Raw genomic sequence first — 20,609 nt, forward strand, 5'->3', positions numbered from 1 at the left:
CATGCATTGTACAGCTCACAAGCACACAGACAGGCTACTCCCTGGGCATACTACAGAATTGACCTTCTGTATGTTGCACCTCCCTGGCATGTGCCACTGTTAAACATCTGTTTGACAATTAAACTTTGCGCACAGAGGAAGGTGAACATTAGGAATGTTGAATGTTGAACGAGGGGGGACAAAGGTATATTATAACCCAGTGGTATGCGTATGTATTATTCTGGCCTCCAGATGGTGCAGCAAGCTGTTATTGCTGACACTCATCCATAGAGCCTTGTCTGTGACCATGAACTGGCACTAGATGGTGTGAAGATGTGGAGAGCTCTTACATAGAGATGTGGAGCTGGGCAGGGGGAGCCTACTCAGCAGTGGAATCCATTAGCCCTGAAAGATTGGTGGAGCAACCCAGAGCGCATGTGTCTGTCTGAGGCAGATATTCTAAGGTTCTGCTTGTCAGAGGCAAGTTAATCTTCCCTCAGCTTGAACTTCCAAAGGTAGGAAGGGCACAGGCAGGGTGGAGGCGGAGAGCCTGGCCAATCTGTAGTATCCTGCTTAAAGAGGGCCTTTGTGTGATTCCATCTTCAGCTGGATGTCTCTAGGCACTTTCTCCTTGTGGGACAGAAATTGAGGGTGAGAGGTATCATGGAGATTGATAATTAATAAGGCATGTTTGATAAGATGGGACAGGAGAACTTGCTTGCTTCTCGTCAAAAACCCCTCAAAAAACTTTGTATTCATCCCAGTATGTTTTCAGTTCAATGGGGAGGGCATTGCTGGAATCCGCTCTGGGGAACGTGTTGAGTCAGCTGTTTGTTATAGTATAATGTTTAGGTTGCTTTTGAAAAGAATAAAATACATTGAGAGAAGGCCTACTACAAAAGGAGGGAGAACAAATGTGGTCCAGATAATTTGCAATCATTTGATACATATTGGGTGGAATACACAATTAAGACCCAAGCTAAATATAGAATGCATTTGGTGGCTGTAGGAATGTGCTGGGGATATCATGCCCAAAAGTAATATTTTGTTTTTTAAAAAATTTGCATTTTTATTTTAGTATGTTTCTGTTAACATTTATTTTTGTTGATGCAACGCTCCCCCATTGTTGTTTAAGCCATTATTGTTTTGTTGTATTCAGTCGTGAGACATGGATGTTGCTGGCTGGCCAGCATTTATTGCCTGTCCCTAGCTGCCATTGAGAAGGTGGTGGTGAGCTGCCTCCTTGAAACACGTCAGTCCATATACTGGAGGTAGACACATTAGGGAGGGAATTCCAAGATTTCGACCCAGTGACATGAAGGAATGATGATACATTTCCAAGTCAGGATGGTGAATGGCTTGGAGGATATGCAGATGATGGTGTTTCCATGTATCTGATGCCTTTGTCCTTCTAAATGTAAGCAGTCATGGGTTTAGAAGGTGTTGTCTCAGAATCTTTGGTGAACTTTTGTTGTGTCTCGTGTAGATATTACACACTGCTGTACTGAGTGTCAGTAGTGGAGGGAGTGGATGCTTGTAGATGTGATGTGGGCTGCTTTGTCTTGAATGGTGTCAAGCTTCTTGAATGTTGTTAGAGCTGCATCCATCCAGTCAAGTGGGGACTATTCCATCAAACTCCTAACTTGTGCCTTGTAGCTGGTAAATAGGCTTTGGGGAGTAAAGAGTAAGCTTATCGACTGCTATATTCCTAACCTCTCACCTACACTTGTAGCCACTGTGTTTATATGGCAGGTTCAGTTAATTTTCTGGTCAATGGTAACCCCAAGGATGGTGATAGTGGGGAAATCAGTGATGGTAACACCATTGAATGTAAAGGGTTATGTTCTTTCATTGGAGATAGTCTTGGCACTTATGTGGTGTGAACGTTACTTCCACTTGCTAGTCAAAGTCTGGTCATTGTCCAGGTCTTGCTGCAGTTGGAAATAGACTGCTTCAAAACCTGAAGAATCAAAAATGGTGTTGAAAATGGTATATTGAGGATGGGAATATTCATGGAAACCTTTTCCTGTTAGTCTAGTTGACCACCATTATTCACAATTGGATGGGCCTGGGCTGCAGATCTAATCTGTAGATTAAGTCACTTACTCTAGTCTATCACATACTGCACCTGTTGATTAGCATGCATGTAGTCCTGTGTTGTAGCATTACCAGATTGACATCAATTTTTTTAGGTAAAAACAATGACTGCTGATGCTGAAAACCAAATACTGGATTAGTGGTGCTGGAAGAGCACAGCAGTTCAGGCAGCATCCAACGAGCAGCGAAATCGACGTTTCGGGCAAAAGCCCTTCATCTCTTCTACATTGGGGAGACTGGGCGCCTCCTAGCAGAGCGCTTTAGGGAACATCTCCGAGACACCCGCACCAATCAACCAAACCGCCCCGTGGCCCAACATTTCAACTCCCCCTACACTCTGCCGAGGACATGGAGGTCCTGGGCCTCCTTCACCGCCGCTCCCTCACCACCAGACGCCTGGAGGAAGAACGCCTCATCTTCCGCCTCGGAACACTTCAACCCCAGGGCATCAATGTGGACTTCAACAGCTTCCTCATTTCCCCTTCTCCCACCTCATCCTAGTTTCAAACTTCCAGCTCAGTTACTGTCTCCTTGACTTGTCCGACCTGCCTATCTTCTTTTCCACCTATCCACTCCACCCTCTCCTCCTTGACCTATCACCTTCATCTCCTCCCCCACTCACCCATTGTACTCTATGCTACTCTCTCCCCATCCCCACCCTCCTCTAGCTTATCTCTCCATGCTTCAGGCTCACTGCCTTTATTCCTGATGAATTTCGATTTCGCTGCTCGTTGGATGCTGCCTGAACTGCTGTGCTCTTCCAGCACCACTAATCCAGTATCAATTTTTTTAGGTTTGTCTTGTGCTTCTCCTTACACTCTTCATTGGACCAGATTTGATTTCTTCCTGTTAGTGGTAATAGTCATGAAATTACAGATTGTACTGACTTCAATTCTGCTCCTGCTGATAGCCAACAGTGTTTTATGTATGTTCAGCACAAGGGTTCCTTGCTAATGTTTTACCTGATGTCATAGAGACATGAGTCATTATTGAGGACTCCTGACAGCAACTGCCTCCCAATTATACACCAATGTGCAATCACCTCCGGTGTGTCTGTCTTGATCGTGGGACAAGACATACGCAGCAATGGTGATGATGGTATCTGGGATGTTCTTTGTAAGGTATGATTCCTTGAGGACTACTGTGTCAGGCTGTCTATGAGACTAGCCTATGGGACAGCTCTCCAAAATTTGGCACAAGTCACCCCATTTGGGGGACTTTGCAGGGTTGGCAGAGCTAGGTTTGCCATTGTTATTTCTGGCACCCACATCATGCTGGGCTCTCATCCAGTTTAATGTAGACTTCATAGCATATCTGATATAACCAAATAATCGCTAAGGAGGAATCTGAGATAATACAATGCTGTGGGTGTGGAGTCATGTCGGCCAGATTAGGTTAGGAATGCAAATTTCTGACAATTGATGAGTGTTTCATAGTCACTCTTTTAATTCCAGATTTATTGATTAGATTTTACCACCTGCAGTTGTGGTAAAATTTGAACCAGTATTTCCAGGGCGTCAACCAGGGCCTCTGGATTACTAGTCCAATAACGTTAGCATTATGCCATGATCTTCAGTAATATGGCATCTCTAGGCATAATAATAAGGCAATAAAAGAATTTTGGGGGAATAAAAGAGAATTGTTGTACAGAGATGGGCACAGCTGAAGCACAGAATGAGTACTTCACATCTGAAGATGTTGCTGAATTAATAGTGAAAACAAAGAATGCTTAGACACAGCTTGCATTGAAATTGCTTAAGAGCAGGTGTTAGATAGTTTGGGTATATTTAAAAGTTGATAAATGTCTATGACTAAATAAGACGCATCCAAGAATACTTAAAAGTTTGTTCATGGGATGTGGGAATTTCTGGCTGCGTCAGCATTTATTGGCAATCCTATTTGTCTAAGGAGTCAACCATACTTCAGTAGGTCTGGAGTCACATGAAGGCCAGATCAGGTAAGGATGGTAAATTTCCTTTGCTAAAGAATATTAGTGATCCAGATGTGATTTTACAATGATCGACAATGGCTATAATTGCCATTAGGGTGGATTCTTAATTGTTATCTTTTTAAAATCAGATTTCACCTGGGAACTTTGTTAGTAAACTTCGATTAGTAGTCTAGTGACGTTAAAACTGTGCTACCATCTCTTCTGAGGGAACAAAGGATAGAAGTCTCAAAGATCTTAAGAACTAGCAGCAAAGGCAAACAATTCAGTCCCTCGAGCCAGCTCTGCCATTCAACAAAATCGTGGCTCTTCTCAGCTTGATCTCAACTCCACTTTACTGCCTACTCTGCATACCTTTCAACCTGTCACTAATTAAAAATCTGTCAGTCTCCTTAAATTTGCTCAATGTCTCAGCAAGCATCGCACTCTGGGTAGTGAATTCCACAGCTTCACAACCTTTGAGAGAAATAATTTCTTGGTATGTTTTAAACCTGCTGCCCCTTATCCTAAAATAATAACTTCTTGATTTCGATTGCCCCACAAGAGGAAACATCCTATGTCTATTTTGACAATCCCCTTTTGCATTTAATATACCTCAATTAAATCTTCTCTCATTCTTCCAAAATACAGAGAGTAAAGGTTGTGAAGCTGTGGAAGCTACTCAATCTCTTTTAAGACAAATCCCTCATCTCTGGAATCAATCTAGTGAACCTCCTCTGAACTGCCTCCAATGTAACTACATCCCTCCTCAAGTAAGGATCCAAAACGGTGTACAGTACCCCAGATGCAGTCTCATTAATGTTTTGTACAGTTGCAGCAACACTTCCCTACTTTTTTTTCTATTTCTTAAGCAGTAAATGCTAAATTTCCATTTGCAAATGCAATTTTCAAAGAAAACAGCTGTAGTCTTTGACGCTCCTTGCATACATAGGTGGTCTCAGAGGACAGGAGAGTTGCAAATGTTATACCTTGGTTCAAAGGGTGTTAGAATGAGTCCAGCAGCTAGTTTAACCTTAGTAGTGAGAAGGCTGTCAGAAATAATCACCTGAACAGCATCGAAAATAAGAAGAATCATTGGCACTGATCCCAACAATAAAATGTTCCTGAACTCAATAACAAGAGATTTCTGTCTTTCAATCATCCTGGTGACTTTTAAAAAAATGTCTTGGGTTCTGAAATGTGGTTTCATGTGTGATGGACAAAATAGCCTATTATTTCAATTAATTGCACTAAATATCATTAATGGCCCATGAGTTGCATTATATGGTTTATCTGGACTTTCAGAAGGCTTTGACAAAGTTCCACGTTGTCTTCTAAAATTAAAGCACATGTGATTGGGGCTAGTATATCAAGGTGACTAGAAAACTGGCTGGAAGTCAGGAAATGAAGAATAGGAATAAACTGGGTTTCATCTGAATGTCAGGCAGTAACTAGAAGGGTACTGCAGGAATCAATGCTAGGACACCAGCTGTTCATAATATATATTAATGATTTAGGAAACTAAATGTAATATGTCCAACTTTGCATCCTCACAGGTCACCCTTCCATTCAGTTTTGTGTCATCTGCAAAGATTGATTTGCACAGTGTAACTTGGACAAGCTGAGTGGGCAAATGTAGCATAATGTGATGTCACCCAGTTTGGTAGCAACAAGATGACAGATTATCTGAATAGCTATAAATTAGGAGGGGGAATGTGCATTAAGACTTGGGTGTTCTTGTACACCAGTTGCTGAAGGTGAGCATACAGGTGCAGGAGGAGTTAAAGGTGGCAAATGGTATGTTGGACTTCAAAGCAAAAGGATTTGAGTACAGGCGTAGAATCCCCTTTTGCATTTTATATACCTCAATTCAATCTTCTCTCATTCTTCCAAATTATAGACCTAAACTGCCTACTTCAGTTATGCACAACCTTGCTGACAACACCTGGAATATTGGATGCAGTTTTGATTTTTATCTGAGAAAGGGCTGACATATTAAGACTACATTAGTTAGGACCACATTCACTGGAGTTCAGAAGAATGAAGAGGGCAGGGGAAATTCTCATTTAAAACCTGTAAAAATTCTAATAGGACTAAACAGGTTAGATGCAGAAAGAATGTTCCAAATGGTGAGGGAGTCCTGAACCAGGGTTGATAAATTACAGAAAAAGGTACACTACTTTGAGCAAAGACATTTCTCTTCATCTCTGTCCAGAGTGGTGAGCTTGTAGAAGGTGCTATACAGCAAAGGTCAAAATCTTGCAAGATTAAGGAATTGGATTTAGCACTTGGTTAAAGGGATCAAAGGATATTGGGGAAAAGAGTACAGGATACTGAGTTGGATGGTCAGCCATGATCATAATGAATGCTGGAGCAGGACTGAATGGACTTCTATTTTCTATCAAATTTAATTTGTAAACAGTGACTCTCTTGCAAAATAAAAGTCTTGGGGTCAAGACATTAAGAGTGCAACTTAAAAAATGCCAAATATCTGAACTTAGCTTATAACTTTGAGATTGCCCTGCAAGCCCACTTCAAGAAAACTGAACACAGGAGAGACAGGTACTGAAATACTCAAACTGTAGACAAGTACTAAAAGTGGTATAATAAGTAGAGCAAAGTTAAAATGGTGTGGAACTCCAGCATTCCAATTCTAGCAAACTTCCACCATTTTAGAAACCAAGTGGCACCAGTATCTTTTGACTAGAATATGGTACAGGGAGCCATTCAAGAGAGGGAGAAGAAAGTAGAAATGCAGAAATAGTATGGTCAGGGGATAGAGAGATACAAAAGCTGTGTTGCTGGCCTGGTGCCTTGGTTCAAGATATCTCATTTGGACTGCAGAGGAACTTGGAGTGGAAGGGGAAAGATCTACTCGAGATCCACATTAGGTATGAATAATATACAAAGAGGAAGGAGGTTCTGCAGGGGGAATATGAACAGCTAGAGCCTAAAATTAGAAAACAGAACCAGAAAGTTAGTAAGCTTTAGATTACCTGAGCCATGAGCAAATTGGCATAGGGTTGACAAAACTGAAGAGGTAAATGCATGGCTTGAAAATTGGCATGAGAGAAATGGGTTTGAATTTGTTGGACACTGACACCAGTACTGGGAAATTAGGAAGCTGTTCCAATGGGACTAGCTTCACCTGAATCATGCTGGGACCTGAATCCTGGCAAAATTGCATTACTTGGGCTGTGGATAGTGTTTTAAACTAAAGTGTACTCATCCAGAACAAACACTGTGGAAGGGCCTGTTTCCACAGTGGAGGGAATCTAAATCTAAAAATCAATCTGAATTTAGTCCAACAGGTTTATTTGAAAACACATGCTTTGAACATTGCCCCTTCATCTGGTGAACTTTCTCATCACAATAACCTGGTGTCATCCAACTTCTGGCAGGATTAGATAATACATGAACATTTTGTTCTGGATGAGTAGTTGGTACCTCAGTTTGTGGGTAATCAACCACATACGCTTTTTTAAGTTTATTATTTATGCTCACTTATAGACCAAGGAATTTTTTGAACTTTTATTTAAAATGACACATTGGCAGTTACATACATACAGAACTCCAAGACTTTCAAACTTCCTTATTGGAAGGACATGCATCTTTACATATGCTATGGTACTTTATGCATAAGTTAAACTTGTATAATATTAATCTGCCATTCTATTAGAAAAACCATGAACAAAAATTTCCAAGGAATGTAAAGTAATAAAAAAATTAAATAGTGGGGAAAGTGCACCAATTCTACTGCTGCACTGCAGTCTTTCCTGGAATATCAATGGTATTAATATTAAAGAACTTTCTCATCCTCTCAAACAAAAAAAAAAGGTACAGTACAAGTCAAAAGAGAATGAAAAAACTCAACATTTAGATCAATATGTTATTTTTGCAGCCCTGCATAAGCAAGAGGCATAGGGTAACCAGTCTGCGCCTGGAAACCCATTCCCATCAAAGGCAGGGGTGGATACTGATACTGAGCACCCACAGATGGCTGTTGACCAATGCCATTGCTCTGAATGGCATTTGGACCAGAATGATTCCCTCCAAATTGCTGGACTTTGCCACCAACAGCCTTGAAACCATTTTGACTTTGACTGCCATATGAACCTGCCCCCTGGGTCACAGATCCTGGATAACTGGAGGAGTTTCCAAACCGAGATATACTTCCAAAGCTGTTCGTTGAGCCAAATTTTCCAGAACCAAAGGCATTTTGTCCAGCTGAGGTATAACTTTGAGAGTTAAAACCATTTTCCCTGCCTCCAGGTCCATATACCCTGTCCATGCTCTCCCGGTTTCTAAAACCATTATAACCCCCACTCCTGTTGGAACTAGAGAATCTGTCTCTTCTGTCATCACGACGATCATCTTTATATCCACCCCTACCTCTGGAACGACCTGTTTAAAACAGAATGAGTACAATTATGTAATGACCAACACCAGATTTTCAAACTCAGCATGAATTGTTTGTATAAATTTGCATCTCTCCAAATGAACCCACAGACTGTTTAACTATAGCATTCAACAGAGCCTTAAATTCCCATTTTCATGAGCCATTATTTCACGTTGCAAATCAGGTCTAGTTATCTGCACAAATCTTCCAATACCAACATTTACAAAAAGCCGTTTCAAGCACACCTCCCCAACAGGTGGACATGAACCTGGGCCTACTGGCTTTGAAATAGGGACACTGCACCACAAGAGTCTTGCTTTCCACTGTTCCCCACACCTTCTCTTCTCCTCCCCCCCCCCATCTCATCTCACCTCTGTTGGTAAATCCCATCTAATTTCTACTCTGGCTTAACATCCATTAACGTAACCCCGCTCAAAATATTATTGGAAAGCAGAAACTGTTTATTAATAGCATTTCATAAAGCCAAAAGGTTACTAAAAATCCTAAAGTAGCTTACAAGTTTTACTTCACTGAAAAAAAAACACAGGTAAACCTACCTGATCCTCTGTCTTCGACCATCTGAATTAGCTTTGGGTTGATAGCCTGATTTGCTTCACGAAGCACAGAGATAAGGTCATTTGCTTGCTTTATGTTGCCAGGAGTAAAGAACGTGTAAGCGGTGCCAGTTTTGGAACTGCGGGCAGTTCGCCCAATGCGGTGAATATAGTCTTCAGAGGAGTTAGGGTAGTCATAATTGATGACAAATTTCACATCTTCAACATCTGTAAAGTGTTGCAGTGTTGCAAAACCAGGTGCAAATTATGCACACCACAACAGTCAGATCAAAAACAGGAGTTAGCAATTGAGCAACCAGCAGCAGCATCATGACTGTAAAGCAAATGTTAAAAACAACCCTTAGTTCAAATCCTGTGGGAATACTACTGTGGGAAGAGAAACCAATGCACACTCCCCTTAAAACAAAAAACACAACCCAAAATCTGAGAGAGATACTTTGAGATCTTACCATTGGGAGTATGCATTCACTAGTCCATTCCCAAGTCAGCGAACTCCCCACATGTTATCAAGTGACATCCGGATGCTTCTACACAGTTGGGGCCACTTTGTACATTGTTGCCTCTTCATGTGCCATTCAGGACCTTAGAACAGTCAGGCAAGGTCCTTCCTACACATTCATGAGAAGCTCAGGATTCAGGCCACACTGCACGTCTTGCCAAGACCAAAATAGACTACAATTAAACAGAGCCCAATGGACATCTATACCCCCAAAATCTCCCTATCAGGTTTTCCTTTTGACATCTTGTCTAGGCAAGCACTTCTAAGAAGCCAGTGTTCACTTGAGAAAATGTCTCTGTTTGGCAGGTCCTGACATGACTAATATGTACTAGGTGAGGGAGGAACTTCAAAAAGATGAGGGCATTACACTGCTAGATTAGTGTTATCTAAGCTGGGATCCACCAATCTTTCACTACCTTGTGCCAGTACTCACCAATTTCTGAAAGAGGATCTTACTGATATTAATGCTGCTCTCTCCAAAAAATATAAACATGAAGCATTGAACAAAGTTTAACAGTTAGACACTTGTTCAGCACACTGCTATTTGGGCAAGCTCACTACAACTTGTTGAAAAAAAAAGTTACAAATTTAGGCAAAGGGGAGAATGAAACTAGGGCACAAATAGGGAATGAATAAAAGTAAACAAAAAAAAAAGGAACCAAATGATTTAACAAAAAAAAGTGGCAAGTGCTTCAAGTCATCCGGGTGAGAACAGGATTTTAGGGTGGCGGGCTAATGTTGACCATTCCGCCTTTTGAAGATTACTGGCACACAATTCTCTCTGCTCAGCATCTCTGTACTCGACTGGGTAGCTGCCAGCCGATCACATCGATTAGTCCTCCTTCCCCCTCTCGAGTCCTCGAACTGTCATGCCTAGGCCCTGCCACAAAGACTGCACCTTTACACAACTTAGAAAAAAAAAACGCAAAGAAATGTTAAAGAAAGCAATGATATACTTTCTTTAAATTTTTGAATAAAGTGAGGAAAAAACAAATTGAATTGGCATTACTAACCTAAACCTCTAGATGCAACATCTGTGGCAATAAGGATTGGTGCTTTGCCTGACCGAAACTCTATTGGGAACAAATTTAAAAAATTGTTAAGACAACAAGTGTCTGGAAATTAAAAGAGAACAAGTTACAAATTGGGACTCCACTTACCATTTAGAACCCAGTCACGCTCTGGCTGACTCTTGTCACCATGAATGCACATTGCTGGCCATCTACAAGAAATTAAAAATAAAACATTCTGTACATGGTTATGTAAATGAGAATTAACAAAGCTCAACATTCTTCAGATTGAGTGTTCAAATCCACCACGACTGCAAACAGCTACCATCACTATCAGTTAAAGTGCATAAGAATAGATAAAGCTAGCAAAAAGTCACTTGAGTGGTTTTGAAAGCAAAGGAGAAAAATACAACAGGAAAGGAGGGGTAGAGCAGGGACCAGTTCATAGTTTGAAGCTGTCGAACTGTTTTGCATCTGTGATGCCTCATATTTCCATTTTGTGTCAAACTTTGTCAAAAGTAAAACTAGCCAAAGTTCCTGATTATCTTGCAAAGACTATTTAAAGCAGTATGACAACATTTAACCAGGCTACTCACCCATCTCTCCTCATTCGACGTGTAAGCTCATCACATCTCCGTTTGGTCTCTACAAAAATGATAGTTTTGTTTTCTTTTTCACTCATTATCTCCTCCATCAACCTTAGCAGCCTAGAAAAAAAAAGTAGAAGCAATAACCACTTAAATTATAGTGAGATTTAGACAAAGATATATACAATAGCCATGTAGGTTATATGATCCTATAACATGAAGGGTTGGTCAGAAAAAAAAAGTGCTGCTTTGAACAAGGCGAGAAGTTTGTAAGTGTTGATCTTCAGAAGGATTTGTACATATTCATGGCACACAGTGTCCATGGACAGCAAATCAGAGATAAAACACAAGTTGGCCTTCAGACATCTATTGCAGCTCCCTTGCAATAAAATAGCCTTATGACAACAGTTGTAGAGGGCGATGGTGACACCACAACCAGAGTGCAGTTTTGTCTCCACATTTAAGAATTGCATTTGGGAAAGCAAATCTTAGCAGGACTTATACACTTAATGGCAAGGTCCTAGGAAGTGTTGCTGAACAAAGACCTTGGAGTGCAGGTTCATAGCTCCTTGAAAGTGGAGTCGCAGGTAACTAGGATAGTGAAGGCAGCGTTTGGTATGCTTTCCTCTATTGGTCAGAGTATTGAGTACAGGAGTTGAGAGGTCATGTTGCGGCTGCACAGAACATTGGTTAGGCCACTGTTGGAATATTGCATGCAATTCTGGTCTCCTTCCTATCGGAAAGATGTTGTGAAACTTGAAAGAGTTCAGAAAAGATTTACAAGGATGTTGCCAGGGTTGGAGGATTTGAGCTATAGGGAGAGGCTGTTTTCCCTGGAGCGTTAGAGGCTGAGGGGTGACCTTATAAGAGGTTTACAAATTTATGAGGGGTATGGATAGGATAAATGGACAAAGTCTTTTCCCTGGGATTGGGGAGTCCAGAGGGCATAGGTTTAGGGTGAGGGGGGGGTGGGGGAAAAAAGATATATATAAAAAAAAGGGAGACCCAAGGGGCAACTTTTTCATGCAGAGGGTGGTACGTGTATGGAATGAGCTGCCACAGGACGTGGAGGCGGCTAGTACAATTGTAACATTTGAGGGGTATATGAATAGGAAGGGATTGGAGGGATATGGACCAGGAGCTGGCAGGTGGGACTAGATTGGGTTGGGATATCTGGTTGGCATGGACGGGTTGGACCGAAGGTTCTGTTTCCATGCTGTACATCTCTAGGACTCTAATTAGATGTAAGAACAAGTGCAAAAACATTAACCTTGCTTTGAAGCCAGGTTAGTCGGTAATTATTTGACGTTATCAAAAAAAGTCACTTGAAAGCAATTACATGATACACTAGAAGGAAAATCCAGTAATGCCTCTTTCAGGACCTGCGTCCCCACGGGTGCCCTTTCCTTGAATTGAGGTCATGGTTTCCCAAAGCACCTGGGTGGCTGTTCAAAAAGGTAAACAAAGCTCCAAATTCCTACACATTTGCCAATACACATCCTAGACATCCTCATACAATCTTAGGGGCTACAATACAAAGGGATGTCATCCTGACGATCACTAATCCAAAACATTTTCTAAAGCTCACTTACTTATCATCTTTCTCAACTTCTTGACACACATCAATAATCTGCAGGATGTTGTGATTAGCACTAAGTTCTAAAGCGCCGATATTAATCTGAACATATTCCTTCAAGAAATCTTCAGCCAACTGTCGAACTTCTTTGGGCCAAGTTGCGCTCCACATCAAGGTCTGTCTGTCAGGCTTTAGGAGGAAAGAAAATTAGTGCACACAAAAAAAACAGTAACAGAAAGTCAGCTATACTAGTCTTTGCATCCCTACTGCCCCACCTCATTCCATCAAGACACATTAATATTGAATTAAAAGCAGATTCCCAATATCAAAAAAGTTTTTCTGAAGTGAACTTGCTCTATAGTGACACTCTTGGTCAACAATGAAAGTGCAATAGATATTTATTGCTCATGTATTCAGGGCCATTTTAAAGCTAATCTGTCAGACATTTTAAAATTATTTGCAAAGTTATCTAAGTGGGGGTGTTAAGGAAAAGTCACTTACCCTGATTTGCTCAACAATTTTCCTGATCTGTGGTTCAAAACCCATGTCAAGCATGCGATCAGCCTCATCCAGTACCAGATATGTACATCTCCTTAGATTCGTTTTACCAGCTTCCAGAAAGTCAATCAATCTACCAGGTGTTGCAATACAGATTTCCACACCTATAGCACAGATGTTATTCCAAATCAATGTTTGATTGATAATGGACAAGTGTAGTTTATAATATTAAAGTCAAAGCAAATATACCTCGTTCAAGGTCCCGAATCTGTGGACCTTTTGGTGCACCTCCATAAATACATGTTGATTTTAGACGGGATGCTCTTCCATAATCATGTGCCACATGCTGTACTTGTTGAGCTAGTTCTCTGGTTGGCGCCAGGACCAAACACTAAAGAAAAAGCAAGTTTTTAAATTTTAGCATTTGATTATATTTCCCAGCAATCCTTGTAATACAAGAAATAAACTTGAATTTCAAGAACTTACTATGGGACCATCTCCACGTTCCAGGAAAGGTTGATGATTTATGTGGACAATGGCAGGCAGCAAATACTACAAAAGAAATTACAATCGGCAGGATTTAATATTACACTGAGTCAGTGTGTTCAGCAATATAATTAACTAATAACTAGTTAGTCAGGGTAAAAGTAGTTACACAAGACATTCTCAGCCATCCCCTTCTAGCTTTAGGTGGGTACTAGAACCAGAGACTCAGAATAAAGAGGCTGGTCAATTTTAGGAAGACAACATTGGAGGCTCAGTCATTAACTGTTCAAATTGAAAAACAAATTTCTACATATTGAAAACCATCAATGAATGCAAGGGTGCAAAATGGTTGAGTGTTGAATTCCGCAGATATGCAATTTGCAACCTAAGTTACTGTACCTGACAAAAAAAGTTAGAAAAAACTTCTACTTAACAAGAGACGTTGCAGGAGATGCCACTAACTAAGATTGGATTTCAGGTCCTGGCCAATTCTATATCCTGCCAGTGGATAATCAGTGTCTTTAAAAAAGATTCTATCACATGGTATTACTTTGTGAGCACACTATGGAGGAGACTGGCTGTTGCATTTGCTACACTTCACACGTACTTTGGTTGTAAAAGGCGACACAGTCATTATACAAGTTACAAAACTTCCTCATTAGTACACCATGACCCTTAACAATGAGAATAGATCAAGTAATCTGACGGATAAAACATTGACCAGCATTCTGAGAATGCTTGTTTTTAAGAGACAAGTAAGGAGAACAGAGGGGTGTGGGACATGTTAAATACTAGACTTGAATAAGAAATCAAAAACACAAGTTGACAGGGCACAAAACTATTACTTACAGCTAATGTTTTACCAGATCCAGTCTGGGCAATTCCAACCATATCTTTGCCACTTAGTGCAACAGGCCAACCTTGAGCTTGAATAGCAGTTGGTTCTGTGAAATTCTGCTGCATGAGAACATCCAAAACATAGGCTATAGAAGCAGAAAAAAAAATTTAAAGTGTAAAACATTAACTAACCCTAGTAAAAAAAAAGTTTCCACTTTGCCATTTCTATTGGCTCTAAAGAACAGACAAGATCTTCAAATACGGATCATTGTCCAAGTTACTTAGTTGACAGGACAGATATGAACATTGAGCTGTTCTCATTGTCCTTTGGAACTGAACTGTGACAATGACATTATAACTTATTAGCTAGTTTCAGGCAACTCAGAAGTTCTTGTACAGCTTAGTGTTTCCGGTCCTCCTGCATTCCCTACATTACTCCAATATACATAGTAAAGTTGTCAGTTTTCTTAACCTTCTTGGTGAGCTGGCTTGCATTCTCAATATCCTGATATTCAAGTGAATCAGAAAAATTTCCAAGAGATAATGATCACAACAGATTTGGTAAGAAAACCAATATACCATGCCCCAGAAGTTTCTCCATCAGTCATGACAGTCATTCCTTACTAGAGTTCAGTGCTGCAGGCAACTCAACTTGAGGAATTCACAATCAGCCTGAAATCACATCTTGTATAAAAGGCATAATATAAAGTAGAATACAGGAAGGAAATGACAGGCCCACTAACAGAAATATTTGTGTCATCTATAAAAAAAAGTGTGAAGTATCAGCGCATGGGGGGTGGCTAATATTGTCATTGTTTAAGATTGGTTAGGGATAGTCAGCATGGTTTTATGTAAGGGGAAAAAAAAAAGTGAATCGCAAACTACAGACTAGTAAGTTTGAGGTGACACCAAAATTGGTGGTATTGTGGAAAGTGAAAGACTATCCAAGATTATAAGGAGACCTTAAGTCAATTGGGTCAAGGAGTGGCAGATAGAATTTAATCCAGATAATAAACAGGAATTATACATCCAGGGCAGTGGTGTAGAAGACCTAGGGGTTCAGATACATAGTTCCTTGAAATTTGCATCACATGTAGCCAGGCGGTCAAGGCAGCATTTAGCATGCTTGCCATCATTGAGTTAGGGATTCACATTGGGATCATACTGGACACGGAGGCCTCATCTGAACAGTTCTGGCCACCCTGTTATAAAAAGGATAATTCTGAACTCTGCAGTTTCATACACACAAAAAAAAAGATCAGGAATGGAAGACTTGGAGATGTAAAAATAGGCTGGAAAGGTTGGGACTTCTTTTCCCTCTCCCCACAAACCTTGGATGGGGAGTGGGCATGTTTTTAAAGAGAAAAATTAAATAATTTTTGAAAAACAATGACGACATTTGAATGAGCCTTTGTCACATACATGAGTATAGTATAAACTTTCACTATACTCGTTGAGTGTATGTGACAATAAAGGCTCAATTATCCAAATGTCTTTTAGATGTTGTAACTGTACCTACATTCATCATTTCCTCTAGCAATTCATTCCACACACAAACCAATCTTGTTTTTTTTTCTCCCCCCCAAAAAGATTGCCCCTCATGTCTTTTGTAAAAGTTCTTCTCACCTTAAAATATGCCTCTGCTAACCTCTAGGATCCAGTGAAATAAGTCACAGCCTTTTCAAATTTTATATTTCAAACCTTCCATTCCTGGTAAATCTTCTGAAGTCTCCCCATTTTAATAATTATGAGGAAGTTAATTAAATAGGGAAGATTGGAGGATATGGACCATGCACAGTCAGGTAGACTAGTTTAGTTTGGGAACATGGTCAGCATGGACTGGTTGGACTGAAGTCTGTTTCCCTGCTGTACAACTCTTGATGTTATAACAACCATAGTACAACTTTACCTCAAAAAAAAGTTGTTTCATTACAATCAGGTTACTTGTAATAAAAAGTTAAAAATTGAAATATACAGTCATAGGTGCTCTAGTGCACTTTTATTCCAAACTTACTTGGAAAACTTGCTTCAACAAAATTGAAAACTGGTTTAGGGCAACCAAGTCCTTTTACTGTGATTTCTTTGCTTCTTCTATATTGTTCAATTTCTTGCTGCAATAATAAACAATAGTATCAGATCAAATTTAAAATTGAGTTAACATTCATCTACCTAACCTCAACCCAATTACAGGAGTGTTCCAACCTGCCATTAAACAAACCAAAACAACTGTGGTGGCTGGAAGTCAAACAAAAACAAACAGTGAAAAAAAACTTCAGATTGGTCTGAAGGAGGGTTACTGGGTCCAAAACATTATTTCTCTCCATAAGTGCTACCAGACCTGCAGAGTTTTTCCAGCAATTAGTTTCAGTTTCTAATCTGTTATCCGTTGTGATATAGCCCCCATAGTATCAATTCACAGCTTAAAATACATAATCAGTTACGTATCTACAATGGGAAAACTGAAAACTTGATAGGCATGAAAGCTTACTTTCTCGGATGTACTAATCAGCCCAAGTTTAACTTATTGAAACAAGTACAAGAACCATCAGCACTGAGTAATACTTCCTCATTTAGATTATGTCCACCAGGGGGATGCCAAACATTAGCTGAGAATAAACTGCACCTACTGTTATCTGTTCAGCAGTCATAAATATTTCAGTGGGCGGGGAAAGATGGCCCTTTCGTGACTAATAAGAATGAATCATCGGCCCATTTAAGAATAACCCATCATCCGTCATCCCAACATCCTCTACCACCTTTGCCAAGTCAAACTACGTTTCCTTTATTGTCTCCCTGAAAGGAAAAAGTGAACTTTCAAATGAAAGAGCTGCCATTTTTTTTCGGCTTAAAAATTTAATTTTCGACTCTATCTCACCACACATGCAGAGGTTTAGGAATAGAGGAGAACAAGAGAGAGAGAGAATGCCAGCCAGACCTACCACAGGTCGGTTCATCACATCTACGTGCTCGACGTAGAAGTTCTTCTCGAATTTGGGCAGCTCGTCCAGGTCCCATTTTCTTTTCCTCAGCTTCTCCCCGGGCTGCCCGAATTTCCTACCGGGAGGAGGCGCGTTCCTGCTACCGCCGAAGCGAGGGCCACCCGAACCGAATCTGGAATATCGATATTGGAGGGGGGTTAAAAAAACAAAAAAAAAAATTTAAAAAAAACTAAAAGGCAAAGCGACCGTAGACGGCCGGTTTCTTTTAAAAGAAATAAAGCCTCTAGACACAGAGGACTCCGTAAGCTGTTCACTCGATATCTTTAACACCCACCGATCGACTTCGCACCCGCCCCACCATCACCATAAAACAGCATCTCCCGGCCATTTTAGATATAGTACATCGAAGAAACCTGCAACACGAGGTCAAGTGGAACATCGAAATATAGGGATAAAACAACAGACCCCAGCAAGACTGAAATAAATGGAAAGTTGGATGAATATTTAAGTTACTAGAGCCCCCCCACCCCAGAGAAAATCTCAATTTCCTCTAAGAATTCTTTTTTGGTAAAATTACGGTCCACACGCCAGCCAGGATTTTATTCAATCGGACCGCGTGGCACCAGCTTCTCCTCAGCCCCCAGAACGGAACCGGCTTCTTTTTTTTTTCAAAAAAAAATCTGAAGCTTAACAAGAACCGAACATGCATTTTTCGAAAGAAAATTACAAACTCACCCGCCACGCTCCCGACTGCGATCACCTCTATCGTAACCAGGCATCACGAAAAAGCGGCGAAGAGGGCAGCAACCGAGATACTTGACGCTCGATGTGGAGCTGAGCGTGTGAAGGGGCGAAAAGAAGGAAGCCGGCTGGAACCTGAAGCTAAAATGCCGGTTCCTTGTCCGCCTTTAGTCAAAGCCGGCAAAGGGAGAGCCCGGAACTTATTCCGCATATCCCTCCGCAATTCAAATCCACGTAGCTGCTCCTCGACCCAAATACCTCCGAACCCCTTTGCCACTTCCCTCAACCTTATCCCACTAATAAGGAATCAGATTTTCCCAGACTTCCGGCGGCGGGGTGTTTTATTTTAAACCAAACTTCATCGCCCCATCTTCGATTTGACAGGGCCTACTTTGCCTCGCGGACGGTTACAAATGAGCGAAGAGGGGGAGCTCTTTCTTCCCCATGGCGACTGCGTGACGTCAATCAAACGGTAACGAAGGAGCGGCGCAAACATGAAGGACGATGATTAAATAATAATTATTCACACGCTCGCTGTTCCTGAACGATGGGGGGAAAACATGTATTCGTGATGTTTTAAAAAAAACTTTAAAAACAAAAAGACGGGTGATGGAGGGCGGTGCTTGGAGCTGTGACACAGTTCCGCGGGTGGGCGGTTGGTGACGTCATGTTAGGAGCCAATGGGCGGCTGGAGACGGTTTAAATGTACGAGTGTCCAGGGGATATGGTAGCGAGCTGACAACAAACTGGTTAAATACAACTTCGACAAGCTGAAGCTATTGGTGATTCTTCCTTGGTAATCGTTGTATATCTCTTCGAAGGAGAGAGAGTTTCTGTTCCGTATCGCTGGAGATGGAGACGCAGGACGAGCGAGGTCGGTCGTTGACGGTTCGCCTTCAGTTGTAGGCCAGCAGCCGCGCTGACAACTTTCCCAATGTTTCGATTTTAATGAAGTCTACTGCAATGCCTTTCAACTGTCATCGTACTTATTTTGTGTGAAATGATTGAGTTATGTTAACCAACAAATCACTTCGATTCTATCTCCATAGTCATGTTTTTAGTTATAGTCTACCCCTCCATTAGGAAAGGCCTTCGTTTAATATACTATAATATAAAATATTTGTGTGTGGTGGTCATTTTTATATCAAACTTGATCTTCTTCACCTAGCCCACAGTGTCAAGGTAACCCGGAACTTGTTTAGAGGCGCCTGTTATCTCTTAACCTATTGATCGGGGAGGTTGCCTTCGAGCGTACTATTAATTGAAACTGAAGCTATTGGCGAAACTCCGGTCTAGTAGTACTTCGAGTCCAGTGACTCATATGCTATTAGTTAATGCGATTGCCAGTCCGATACAAAATTGCAATTCGTTGTGTCTTATTCTTCAAGCGATGTTTTCTCTCAGTTCCCGCAAAGTCTCTTGTCTCAGCCTGACCCCGCAGTTTTAATGCGTTTACAATGATTCGTGTAATGTCCGAAACAACTTATTACTTTGAGAGGGTTGAAGCCATTAGTCGTCATAAAATGGAATCTATTGGTTTTACTCCCTCTTGCCTTCGCCTAAAGTGAATGATGTATTGCGTCTTCCGGGTTGATTTGTGGCTCAGCGTGTTCTACCTCAGCTCAGTTTCCTATGATTCTTTCAAATGCTTCCATTACTGTTCCATCCCTGCGACTTTATTACTGATCCTGGTTATGTCGAATAGGGGCAAAGGTACTTTTAGTTATCCATAATGGACCTCCAAGTTATTTTCTTTCTATATGTTGTAACTAATTGCCATTATGTCCTCTTGTGAAATATTGAACCTGAGAATGCTGGTATTATCCAGACCTGCTTTAATAGATAATTGTCAGTATTAGTTTATATTTTGTTTAAAAAAAAAACGTCTGTTTAAATAGTGTTCCTATAAATTTGTTTGATCAGATGGTAAGGAATTTCTGTAGAACAAAGTGACTTTGGAGTGCTTGTAGCTCTTTTGAAGGTGGATGGATATGTAAAGTGTGATGAAAAAGGCACATGGGACACTTGTATAATCTATGCTTTGATTGATAAAGACAAGAAGGCAAGTCAAGTTGGAGTTGTTTAGAGCTTTTGAGATCACAGCTGGAGTTCTGATTACCAATTACAGGAAGGAGTGCAGAGGAGATTTACCAGGATGCCCCCTAGGGTGGAAAATTTGAGGTGAAGGTGCTGGAATTCAGTTATACCCAAAGATCAACTTCTCCACCACCTGATGCTGCCTGGCTTGCTGTGTTCTTCCAGCCTCCTTCTTATCTACTTTGTTTTTGTTGAAACAGAGAAGATTGAAGGGTAATCTGATTGCGGTATATGAGGTTGAGAGACATGGACAGTGTGGATAAGGAGGAACTCGGAGTCCTAGAGGTGTTCAGCATGGAAACAGACCCTTCAATTCAACCCGTCAATGTCGAACAGATATCCCAACCCAATCTAGTCCCACC

General features: G+C 40.9%; 2 protein-coding genes across 2 annotated transcripts in view; one reads left to right on the plus strand and one right to left on the minus strand.

Annotated features, from left to right (window-relative positions):
- Positions 1-7,519: 7,519 nt before the first annotated feature.
- On the minus strand, positions 7,520-18,336 carry ddx5 (DEAD (Asp-Glu-Ala-Asp) box helicase 5). Its single transcript, XM_072558841.1, has 13 exons — positions 18,145-18,336; positions 17,410-17,581; positions 16,485-16,581; positions 14,483-14,616; positions 13,634-13,699; positions 13,397-13,538; positions 13,151-13,311; positions 12,666-12,838; positions 11,083-11,193; positions 10,637-10,698; positions 10,490-10,549; positions 8,960-9,184; positions 7,520-8,407 (listed from the first exon to the last, which is right to left on the minus strand). The coding sequence occupies exons 1-13, from the start codon at positions 18,186-18,188 to the stop codon at positions 7,893-7,895; spliced, it is 1,962 nt and encodes a 653-aa protein (XP_072414942.1). The 5' UTR covers positions 18,189-18,336; the 3' UTR covers positions 7,520-7,892.
- Positions 18,337-18,779: 443 nt separating this feature from the next.
- Positions 18,780-20,609, plus strand: part of LOC140464110 (centrosomal protein of 95 kDa-like) — a 66,070-nt gene continuing 64,240 nt past the window's right edge. Inside the window, exon 1 of the mRNA XM_072558837.1 lies at positions 18,780-19,024. Coding sequence (XP_072414938.1) covers positions 19,003-19,024 — 22 coding nt within the window. The 5' untranslated portion in view covers positions 18,780-19,002. The remainder of the gene's footprint in view (positions 19,025-20,609) is intronic.

The sequence above is a fragment of the Chiloscyllium punctatum genome, chromosome 39 (assembly GCF_047496795.1).
Source record: "Chiloscyllium punctatum isolate Juve2018m chromosome 39, sChiPun1.3, whole genome shotgun sequence".
Taxonomy (NCBI): domain Eukaryota; kingdom Metazoa; phylum Chordata; class Chondrichthyes; order Orectolobiformes; family Hemiscylliidae; genus Chiloscyllium; species Chiloscyllium punctatum.